The sequence below is a fragment of the Arachis ipaensis genome, chromosome B1, assembly GCF_059453495.1.
Source record: "Arachis ipaensis isolate K30076 ecotype BB chromosome B1, ASM5945349v1, whole genome shotgun sequence".
Taxonomy (NCBI): domain Eukaryota; kingdom Viridiplantae; phylum Streptophyta; class Magnoliopsida; order Fabales; family Fabaceae; genus Arachis; species Arachis ipaensis.
In genome coordinates this window covers 6207239-6219485 of record NC_142436.1, presented here as the reverse complement: position 1 = coordinate 6219485, position 12247 = coordinate 6207239, and the positions used below count along the sequence as shown (strand labels likewise).

The 12247-nt window shown below is 33.2% G+C and overlaps 1 protein-coding gene, 1 long non-coding RNA gene and 1 pseudogene across 2 annotated transcripts; 2 read left to right on the top strand and 1 right to left on the bottom strand.

Annotated features, from left to right (window-relative positions):
- Positions 1-1569: 1569 nt before the first annotated feature.
- On the bottom strand, positions 1570-4513 carry LOC107616328 (uncharacterized). The gene is made up of 4 exons (XR_001614513.3): positions 3980-4513; positions 3022-3356; positions 2785-2839; positions 1570-2472 (listed from the first exon to the last, which is right to left on the bottom strand). It is a non-coding gene; the product is annotated as an uncharacterized LOC107616328 (long non-coding RNA).
- A 2724-nt stretch (positions 4514-7237) lies between these two features.
- Positions 7238-8041, top strand: LOC148575616 (uncharacterized). The gene is made up of 2 exons (XM_088502450.1): positions 7238-7415; positions 7620-8041. The coding sequence occupies exons 1-2, from the start codon at positions 7238-7240 to the stop codon at positions 8039-8041; spliced, it is 600 nt and encodes a 199-aa protein (XP_088358576.1).
- A 3128-nt stretch (positions 8042-11169) lies between these two features.
- Positions 11170-11667, top strand: LOC107645053 (secreted RxLR effector protein 161 pseudogene; annotated as a pseudogene).
- Positions 11668-12247: the final 580 nt, after the last annotated feature.

Below are 12247 nucleotides of genomic sequence, written 5' to 3'. Positions count from 1 at the left end.
ATTTTATTTTAATAATTTCCTCACTCTAAATATTTTTTAACAACTCTACCTTGCATGTCACAAAAAAAAAAAAAAAAAAAAAAAAACTCTACCTTGCATGACTTGGCTTTTAACTGCAAAAGTCAACTAGTATTAAACAACCTTAAGCAAGTCCTTCACAAAAGACATGGTGAAAGTGCAAAAGTACTATATATATAAGATTTAAAAATAAGCCATCAAATCTAAAGCTGGCAATGAATATAGTAAAATAAGATTTAAATTTCACTCTAATTTTATCTGTGGCTTTAATTTTTTTAAATTCAATTTTATCCTATTTATAGATTGAGAATTTATCAATCCTAACTTTATTTGTACTATAAAACTTTTTACTCTATCCTAACTACAAGAAAATTATTTTTATTTTCAATCAAACACAATATTTAATCATTTCATATTTTATAAATATACCTAAAAACAAAATACAAAATTAAGTCCATATTAAAATTAAAAACAACAAAATCACAATAAAATTCGTGTAAAATTATAAATAGCGTAATCACCAATCCATCAATTTCACTATATATGTACAAAATTATAAATTGGAGCGAATGGATTCAATCTCTTTTAACTTTATTGTATATAAATTTTTAGCTACATACTATAATATATCAGGATATGGATAAGTCGGATAGAATTTGACATAAATCTGAACCTGACACTATCTGCAGACTGCAGCTTAACTCACTTTGTTTTTAATCTGACTCGCTACGAATCGAGTTGCTAATCTTATCTGAACGGGTTGGGTCATATTGGATTTTCGCGAATAGCATTAGTATTGATAACTTATTCAAATTAATTGTATATGACTAATTTAATGATTATTTTATTTTTAATGTATAATATTTATTTTATTTTGATAATATTTATTTTGAAAATATATAAATCCATTACAATTTTTTAAAAGATTTATCTGTTTTATTATAAAAAAAAATAATAATTAAATAAATTCACTTTATACTTGATTTCATCCAAAATCAAAACTCAGACACGGTTATCACTCGCTAATCATAGTAGTGTATCCTGATCTTGCAGCTTGCAAAATCTAGTCAATTTGGTTGAAGATGCAACTGCAATTTTGCGTGAAGTTTTACCTGTTAATCCCTACAAAGAGCACCTGTTAGCAATGTTGGTTTACCACATTGCTAAGTTCTGCTCTCTCATTGCTTCAAGAACACCCAATCCCAGCTGGGTGACTGCTACTCTCCTGATCTGTTCCACTGTGATTGCTTTCGAAGCCATCTTGTGGGTCGTGGCTGATCACTTCTCGTGGTTCGTCACAGCCAATGCAACTCTGTTATTCATAGCAGTGGCATGCTACTATAGGGACATTCACAGCCAAAGGACTCGCCAAAGTTGATGCTGCTGGTCATAAGGTTGGTTGGTTCAGACGACATAAAATTATTGAATATCACACATCATGCAATGCTAGTCTATTCATTTAAATTTGATGGATTCCTTCTTTCTCCTTACATTTTCAATTACTATGTTGTGTTGTGACAAAAAGAAGTAAAGAAATTGGATGTTTATTATTGTTCTGTTTTTGGTGAGTTTTCTTTTTCTTTAGGGTGTACTGTTTGCCGTTTACACATTGTTGAATGAGAATACTGGTTTCCCCAGCATGGCTTATTTTTACCATCTTTGTCTGATTGTCTGATTACTTGATGCTTTGATCTTCGTTCTATGCTAGACATGGGTATCATATTTGATGTACCTTGGGACTTCCAGGTATTACATTTCAGTCTATTTTCATCCAAAAGCTCACTAAAATGTGGCCTTTTTTGGTTATGATATGTTCTAGGAAGATTCTAACTTGAGCTTTATGGTCAACTTTAAGTTCTCACATTCTAGCCGAGGATGCATGATATCTTGTAAAAGAAGCTGAATTTTGTTAAATAACAATGTTCTTCAGATGCATAGTTATGAGTTAGTCTGCTGGTTGAGTATATACAAATGAGGTACAACAGGGTGGTGGTTGAGTATATAGACATGAGGTACAACAGGGTGGTGGAATGACGTTATTTGATCCATATAACTGACCCACCTAGTAGAATAAGGCTTTGCTGCTGTGGTGGTTGTGTTATTCTACCGGAACAAGAGATAGATCACTTATCATGATATACATATATATAGAAGGTGGATGGCTTGCTATACAAGTCTTTTGACCCTTAGGCAGTTACCATGTCTGTTAGCAACAGTTAGTGCCTACTGCCAACTGTCATCAGCAAAGATTCTGACACTAATCATACTCTTCACTTAGGTCTAGTCTTATTGTACTCTTATGTCTAGTTTTGTTGGGAAAAAACCCAATTTGAAAAGAATATATAGTAAGAAAGATGATATGAATCTAAAACACAACATATATAAAGTGAACAACCAACATATGTAAAGTTTTATCTGATTTCTCCATGGTTGGAGTGGTCATTGGTTCAATGCCTGCATCATACAAAATGGAAACAAAGATGGTGATAAGTGAAAAAATAATTGGTTAAATTTGATGCTTAACTTAAACATGTTTGATGCTGGTAAACTAGATATCAAGCATGTGCTTTTTGGTGCATTCATAAGCAGTCATTCCAACAAGCTAAAATCCGTTTCTGAGAATTTGGTACTTCATGTTTCAGGCTCATAGAATTAGAAACTATCAAGTAAAGAAACTACTCACATCAAATACTCAAATTTATCCATCAATACATCATATTCTTAGAAGTATTATACAACAGAGTTCGTAATTAGAGAGAGATATACCTTTAATGGCTTATGAAGCATGGAAAACTATGAGGTACTTTGAAAGAGAGTGAACCTGTGATAAAAACAGTGACTCATGTTATTGAGGATCAACTGAAAAGCATGCATTTCAAAATAATAAGCATTTTAGGATTTTCTGGTTTAGGCAAACAAACCATTATTCTTGAATATTATTAGTTCATACAAATATAAGCACAAAGAAATGAAAATAAATATATTGAAAATTATCACACATACACTCAGTCTCTTCAAAATCATTTTCATCAAATCAACAAGATGCATCCTTTAGGACAGATATTAGACAGCAAATGATATGGTGACCCAGAACTTTTTAGGCTGGACTTCATCCAACCACTGAAAGTCATTTCTGTTTTCTCTTTTCTGCAACATAAGCTCTACTCGGCAAAGGTAATTGCAGTGTAGTGCCAGAGCAAAATTGATTTTGCTGCAACTTTTTATGCTACACTTTCACAGTCCTATTAGCAGAAAGGGAGCATAAGTTGGACCGTAAAGTTAAAGCAGGAATCTCCCTCAAGTTTAGCAGCAACACAGAAGATTATCATGTTTATAACCTGAAATCAGACAAGAGCATGGTCACAAGGGATGAGACAGAGCAGTGCAATGTTGGCATATTTGTCTAACAAATAAAATAAGCTTTGCTTCAGAGGTTTTATAGAATTTTCATATGGCAGTCGAAAATCTGATCTCCATGCTGTTATTTGTTAATAAGAGATTTTAACAAGGATTATGAAGGAAAGGAGTTCATAATTAAGAGTTAATTGAAGAGTATATGTGCTTTTCCTCAAATCAGTTTCCAAGATTCATGCACTCACACAATCCACAGACTATAGTTTCTTGTAGTATTTGTAGTTAAAACGAGATAGTGGCAAGCTTCAAAGATATTAAGACATGACAGAAATTCCAACACACATAGAAAATGGAGGCTCAATCCTTTGTATAAGACAAATATATGGCAATAGCAAACAACAGGAAATTTAAGCAACTTTCTTAAAGATATTCCTAACTAACAATGGGCAAATTCAAAATGAAACTCCTTTTGTACTCTATGCCTTCTTTCTTCTTATTTTTTTTTAATAATTACTACAAGTAGCTGATTAAGATAAATTGACAGAATTACAAAGTGTAATTAGGACGAAAAGTAATAATTCTCCAAATTAAAGTGTTGATGCCTTGCCTGATTTCCTTTAATTTCCATCTTCAAATTGCTGTACCATGAAGCCAAACATCTCTCCATAACACACGGTGACAAGTGCATAGATGGAGTGATAGTAGCAGAGCAATGTAAGCAATGATATAGGCACATTGATGATGAAGAACCCTAGAAATTGACCAGCGACGATGAGCCACAAGAGTGCTTCAAATGCAATCACACCTGAACCGTGGAACAGAATAGTAGTTAGGGTGTTGGGTCTGGGTGTCTTCTTTGCAATCTCGTGGCAAATTTGAGCCACCAAATAAATAAAGAAGGCTGGCTTGTGTTCTTGAAAGAGATTATTAGCAGCGGTTAAGTCTTCATGCATCATGGCAATTGCTGATAACACCAAGTTTATGAGACAATCGTAGACGCTGTTATCGGTCTCGCTCTCACTCGCAAAGCCGCTGCAGTGTCATGAAGCACACGCACTAGGGTTAGCTATGGTCTATGTGAATTGTGAAGGGACCAATGAATAAAAGAATCCGAATTTTGATGCAAGCTTCAGAGTTTAATTTTTATCAAACGAAAGTCTAATCCTTATGTAATGACAGAGGTTAAATGAATAGTTTTGTCTTCGTAATACTTATAAAATAAATAATATTATATATCTAAATTTTTGTATTAATAAAATTTAATTAAATTAATCTAACATAATAAAATTTAATCATAACTAATATTATTTTAAATTTTATTTTTTAACTTGATTAAATTTAATTCATAAAAAAATTTAAATATATAGCATTGCTTCTTAACAAGTAATTGAACAATTTACTTTTGAGAATATAATGACAGATAACATGTCCTACCAAAAATATTTAAGAAAAAGATAATAAAAATATAATAAAGAGTATAAGAAAAGGTAAAAAAAAATAACTATCAAATTAATTACTTATATAAAAATAAAATACATACAAAACATAACTAAATAATAATAAATCAGTTATTATTTGTACATAAATATATATCTTATTTGATATATGTAAGAATATATTTTCTTGTGAGGATAGGATATTTTTAATTGATTATTATGCAAAATTTAATTGTGCATAACTCAGTTTCTTTGTATCTTCTAGATTTAGAACTGCACAATTTTATTATTATTATTATTTAATGTAATTTATTTTTTTAAAAAAATACACTAATATCAAATCCAAAAAATTTAAGGAAAAAAAACACACAAGATACAAAAATTACACAGAATAAAACCAAAAACAAAAAACAAAAAAACAAAAAATTGCAACTTTACCTCTGCGTGAGCGTGACTGGCGTTGACCTAGTGCTGGTTCCCTCTTCCATTGTGTTAATGGTTGCTTAAGTGCCAAGGTCAGACTCCTGATTCTATTTATACGTTCTTATTTTTTAACAAGGACAGATTCTATCCAAAATTTACTTAAATGCCACTCTAAAGTTTATATGATAGATTATAATATTTCTAAAAGTAAAAAAAAAAAGTTATAAACGAAAAATAAATCTCTAAAATATTTATAAATATGAGAAATGAAAAATATATTATTTTATATGTAGTTCATAAATTTTATATTTGTCAAATAATTGATGCAAACTTTATAAAAATATTTAGATAAATATTTAAAAAGTGCATAAAAAAAATATTTTGCATAAAACTATCAAATTTTAAAAATAAAAAGTCTAATTTTCTATTTATATTTATAAAATATTACATCAAAACTAGGGGTGTTTGCGGTACGGTTTTAAGGAAAAAAGTCATCCGATCTGAACGCTTAATTTATGTGCGATGCGATTTGGATTGGATGAAATTTTTTGGAAATCCGATCCGATTATAAGCGGTTTGGATCGGTTTGGATTTGCGGTTTTTTTAAATAAAAAAAATTAAATACATATAACAAGTCTCAACATCAAATTTTAAATAATCAACAATGACATAACAAGTTTTAACAATATCTTAAAAAGTTAACGATAACATAACAATAGAAATAAAATTATAGGTTAGTTAAAATAAATAAATAAATAGTATTTTGAACATAAAATATTTATTAAATAATAATAATACATGAATAGTAGAAAAATGTATAACAAATTGAACACGTTATAAGTATAATTGTAAATATAATAATAAAATAATAATATTATAGCACATTGTGCGATTTGGATTGGATTGGATCGGTTATGAAAAGTATATCCAAAATCCGATCCAATCTAGCGGTTTACAAAAAATAGAATCCAATCAAATCCGAATTAGTGCGGTTTTAATCGGTTTTCGATTTGGATCGGATTGGATGAGCGGTTTAATTTGAATCGATTTGGATTTGAACACCCTAATCAAAACTCACTATTAAAATACTTTTCTAAAAATATATTTAATATATTTCTATTTTTATAATATTTTTTATTGTTTTAAAAATTATTTTATCGTTGGTATAATTTAGATCTCTGTCATGTGTCAGTATTAAGTCGTTTAATGTAATGCTGTAGGTGAGGGACCCTTGCACCGCTAGATTTTGGGATAAAGTGGGATCCGGAGCGACACTTGTCGTTCAAATTTAGGTTTAAAAAAATCCTAAATGAACTTTTAATCAAATAATTTAATATTTAATAAATTTTTATTATTAAATTAATCTTTAAATTTTAATTTTATTAAACGTATTAATTTTTATATTAAGTTTTGGTGGAAAAAATAAATAAATCAATCCTTGTTATTGTTTAAAAAAATAACAATCTATAGGAATTTAAAATTTGTAAATTAATTTTTTATATAAAAAAGCAATCTATAGTGAAGACAAGTTTGTGTGGCCAAAAAACTTGTTGCACCAATTTAGTGACTAAAATTTGTAGTTCAATATCTATTTTCAGCCTTTATTTTTACCAAAATTAGAATATTTTAATTGTATCACATTAGAAATCAGATTCATTAGCAAGTTAGTTACACACTTTGCATTTTTGAAAAAGTTTGTTATACAGTTGTTAATAGTGGTGAACGGTTAGTTAGCAGATTTAGTTAAGAAAGTATATATAGTAGATAGAATAATTAGAGTTTTGAGTTTTTACTCTTGTAAGTCTCATTTTTCTTGCCTCAGTCAGAAGTAACTTGCTTTTGACCTAGGGTTTTCCTCTGTAAACTTTTCTCTGTTCTTGAACCTTCCCTCTCTCTGAACTAACATTTCCACATGGTACGGTGAGCGTGAAAGAGAGAAAGAAGGAATCAACAGCGAAAATTGGAAGGAGCATTGAGCAGAACCAGAATCCTTGAAGATTCAAACCATGGATGGCGACTCAACATCCTCAGGCAACTCAGTATCGTCATTTTCGCCAATTGACGTTCAAACGCTCGCGAATCTGGTGAATCATATCAATATATTGCAAAGTCATAACAGAACAGCGATGAATCCATCTCTGGATCCTACAAGTCCGTATTTCCTTCATCCTGGAGAAAGTCCAGGTACACCATTAATCTCTATAATTCTTGGAACGAACAACTATCATCTTTGGGAAAGAGCGATGTGGCGTGCGTTGAGATCGAAGAACAAAGTAAAATTCATAGATGGCTCAATTGAGAAACCAGAAAGTAGTGATTCTTTGTTTGAAGCATAGGAAAGGTGCAATACCTATGTGATTTCGTGGATAAGCCTATCTTTGAGTTCAGAAATTGCTCAAAGTGTGCTATGGATCGATTCAGCCATGGAACTTTGGAAGGAGCTACAACACAGGTATCAACGAGGTGATATCTTTAGAATTGCTGAGCTAGAAGAAGAGTTATTCACTGTGAAGCAAGGTGATCTCTCGATCACGGGATACTACACGAAATTGAAAAGAATTTGGGAAGAATTGGATAACTATCGCCCAATCCCTCAGTGCTCTCACTGTAGAGGAAGATGCAATTGTGAATACAGCGTGGTTAAAGGATACAAAGAGGATTCTTGTGTCGTGAGGCTCCTAAGGGGGCTGAATGAACAATTCTCCACTGCGAGATCGCAGCTCATGATGACAAAGCCACTGCCAGGTATAGATGAAGCGTTTTCTTTGTTGCTGCAACAAGAAAGGCAACTGAACGCGGTGAGATGGTAGAAGACAGAATTTTAATGGCAAATTCTGGAGGTTTTAGAGGAAGAGGCAGAGGCAGATCAGGAATTGGAAGAGGAAATCCTGGAAGAGGTGGAAGAAACTCAAGGTACTGCACATTCTGTGGCAAGAATGGTCATTTGGTGGATGTTTGTTATAGGAAACATGGATTTCCCCCACACTTGAAAAATGGAGGCAGTGGGAATGCAATTAATAATGTGATAGCTGATGAGAACAGTGATGAAATCAGCAATGAAATCCAAAAGGATAGTGAAGCAAATTCAAAGTTTGATTTTAATTCAGAATAGAGAGAAGCACCAAGTGTCTGTTTGAACCAACAGGATGCACAACCAAGGCATAGCATTAACAAGATCTATACCACAACTCTTCCCTCCAATGAAGGTATTTCATACATCATGTCTCTTTCAGTATTTTCTCCAGGTTCCTGGGTAATTGACTCAGGAGCTACTAATCATGTTGCTTTTTCAACTAAGTCCTTTCAAACTCTTAAAGAAATTAAACCTGTTTTGATAAATATGCCAGATGATTCACACACCAGAGCCAAATTAGCAGGAAAGGTGATGTTTTCAGACCAGTTTTTCTTGAACCATGTGTTTTTCATACCAAACTTCAAGTTTAATCTGATTGCTGTGTCAAAGTTGACTAAAGATTTAAAATGCAAATTGGTTTTTGATGAGGATAATTGTGAAATTCAGGACAAAGCTACCACGAAGATTATTGGTGTAGCTGAACAAAGAATGGGACTCTATGCATTTGAAAGTCTAATTCCTGTTCCAGCTACACATAACAACATTGCGCATGCATCTGCACTCACAACACACATCTCACAACCCTCACAAACTGCTGAAAGCACTCTGTGGCATCTCAGACTTGGGCACCTGCCAAATGAAAGAATAAATGTAATGAAAAGGGACTATGAGTTCCTGAAAAAACACAAATTGTAATAAACCTTGTGATTCATGTCACTATGCCAAACAAAAAAGATTACCATTTTCAATAAGACTTAAAAAATAAAAAAAAAATTGTTTGACATAGTGCACATGGATATATGGGGACCTATAGGTACATCAACTTTGTCAGGTCATAGATATTTTTTGACAGTAGTTGAAGATAAAAGTAGGTTCAGTTGGTTGTTCTTCATGAAAACCAAGAGTGAAACTGGAATTTTAATTCAGAATTTTGTAAACATGATTGAGACACAATTTGATACAAGAATAAAATGCATTAGGTCAGATAATGGACCTGAATTTAAACTTTTAAAATTTTTTGCTTCAAAAGAAATTTTGCATCAAACTTCTTGTGTTGAGACTCCTCAACAAAATGGCATTGTGGAGAGGAAACATCAACATATCTTGACTGTCACAAAAGCTTTGTTGTTTCAGTCTAACTTGCCAAAACGTTTTTGGAATTTTGCAGCAGCACATGCGATTCATTTGATTAATAGGATTCCAAGTGCATTGCTGAAAAACACTTCACCTTATCAAATTTTAAAAGGAAAGTTATCAGACTTGGGTTATTTGAAGGTCTTTGGGTGCTTGGTTTATGCCTCAACGCTGAACGCTCGCAGATCCAAATTGGATGGAAGAGCAAAGAAGTGTGTGTTTCTAGGATATCAAAGTGGAGTTAAGGGTTACATCTTGTATGATTTAAATGAAAGGAAGATATTCTTATCTAGAGACACATACTTCTATGAGCATGAATTTCCCTTTCTATCATATTTCAACAATGGCAATAACCAAGTATCTGACACTATGACACTAACTCCAAAACCAAGTATCATGGTAAATTTTGAGGATCCATTCATTGAGCCCTCACATACACCACAAGCCCCTTTAAACCACTCAAATGGAACATACCTGCATTCATCTAATTCATTCAATGATTCATCACATACATCACATGGCTCTTTAGTTCATTCAACTAGACAAGACCTGCATCTATCAAGTTCTGTGGTACGACCAAAACACAATTATCCATCAGTATCTCATGAAACTATTGGAAATGACAGCTCGATCATATACAATGCACCAGCACAAACACATTAACACCTAGACATTAGACAATCAAATAGGACAAGGAGAAAACCATCATATTTAGCAGACTATCATTGTATGACCACTGCATCGGATACAAATCATAACTACATCAATAATCTTCAATTCAATCCTGGAATTTTACAAGAATTTTATCCTAAAGTTTTTGAAAATTTTTTTGAAGAGTCAACTATTCTCTTTTGTGAGTCACTGTCTCAATTTCATAATATACAAATTCAGCACTCTACAAACCCTCTATTGCCAAATCCCATTAAAGAACCACAATGCTATGCTGAGGCCATCAGTGATCCATGTTGGCAAGCGGCAATTGAGGCTGAACTCTCTGCATTGAAAGAAAATAAGACTTGGACTTTGACTTCTCTACCTAATGGAAAAAAGGCGGTAGGCTGCAAATGGGTGTTCAAGCTCAAAATGAATTCTGATGGCAGCATTGACAGGTATAAAGCCAGATTGGTGGCACATGGCTTTACACAAACTGCTGGTGTTGATTATTTCGAAACCTATAGTCCAGTAGTGAAGATGAGTACATTGCGGATTGTGCTATCCATTGCAGCTGTGCAGAACTGGCACTTACATCAACTAGATGTAAATACGGCCTTCTTACATGGTGATCTTTTGGAGGAAGTTTACATGAAACCTCCACCCGGGTTGAATGTTTCTTCACAAAACATGGTGTGTAGGTTGGACAGATCTCTTTATGGCCTAAAACAGGCAAGCAGGCAGTGGAATTCAAAGTTGTGTGATGCTCTAAGAGCAGTTAGCTTCCAACAATCCAGAAATAATTACAGCCTGTTCACTAAAGATTCAAAAGGAGGATTCACTGTTATTTTAGTTTATGTTAACGATTTGATTGTAACAGGGACAGATTTAAGGGAGATTGAATTCATCAAGCATCACTTGCATGAGCTATTCAGAATCAAGGACCTGTGAGAGCTTAAATTTTTCTTGGGGTTGGAGGTGGCTCGATGCAGGAGGGGCATCACTGTATGTCAGAGAAAATATTGCATCGACCTTCTCAAAGAGTATGGGTTACTCGAAGCCAAAATAGTTTCGACACCTATGGACTACACAGTGCCATTGTCAAAAAATTCTGGAACTCCATTAAGCTCAACTTCGGAATACAGGAAGTTAGTTGGAAAATTGTTGTACTTGACCAACACCAGACCGGAGATTGGATATGCAGTTGGAAAACTCAGTCAATTCTTGGATTGTCCCACAGATAAACACTTTGAAGCTGCCATTAGAGTATTAAGGTATCTCAAGGGAGCACCAGCACTTGGGTTGATGTTTTCAGCTCATTCAGACTTAGAGCCAGCGGGATACTCAGACAGTGATTGGGGGACATGTTCGGATAGTAAAAGATCAATATCTGGGTATTGTTTTTTTTTGGGAACTTCAATTGTATCTTGGAAGAGTAAGAAACAAAATACAGTTGCAAGTTCATCATGCGAAGCAAAGTACAGGATATTAGCAATGGCAACTAGGGAAGCTCAGTGGCTGACCTACATCTTGCAAGACTTGAAAGTGAAGTTGGAGAAGCCAATAGCCATATATTAGCAATCAGCATTACACATTGCAGCAAACCCAGTCTTCCATGAGAGAACAAAGCACATTGAGATGGATTGTCATATAGTGAGAGATAAATGGCAAGAAAAGGTTATCAAATTACTTCCAATCTCCACTGCAAACCAAACTGCAAACATATTTACAAAGACTCTAGCTCCAAGCATTTTTGAGAGATGTCATAGCAAGCTTGGAATGGTTGATTTTGCCAATTCCAGCTTGAGAGGGGCTATCACATGAGAAGTCAGATTAATTAGCAAGTTAGTTACACACTTTGCAGCTTTGAAAAAGTTTGTTCTACAGCTGTTAATAGTGGTGAACGGTTAGTTAGCAGATTTAGTTAAGAAAGTATATATAGTAGATAGAGTAATTAGAGTTTTGAGTTTTTGCTCTTGTAAGTCTCATTTTTCTTGCCTCAATCAGAAGTAACTTACTTTTGACTTAGGACTTTCCTCTATAAACTTTTCTCTGTTCTTGAACCTTCCCTCTCTCTGAACTAACATTTCCACAAATTGCAACAAAGATATACATCGATTTGATATTATGTACATTCTCTTTTTAACATTTCCAATAC

Coding starts and splice junctions, on each gene's coding strand:
- LOC148575616 (XM_088502450.1), top strand. CDS start 7,238: ATGGATGGCGACTCAACATCCTCAGGCAACTCAGTATCGTCATTTTCG. Junction 7,416..7,619: donor TCATCCTGGAGAAAGTCCAG/GTACACCATTAA, acceptor CTTTGAGTTCAG/AAATTGCTCAAAGTGTGCTA.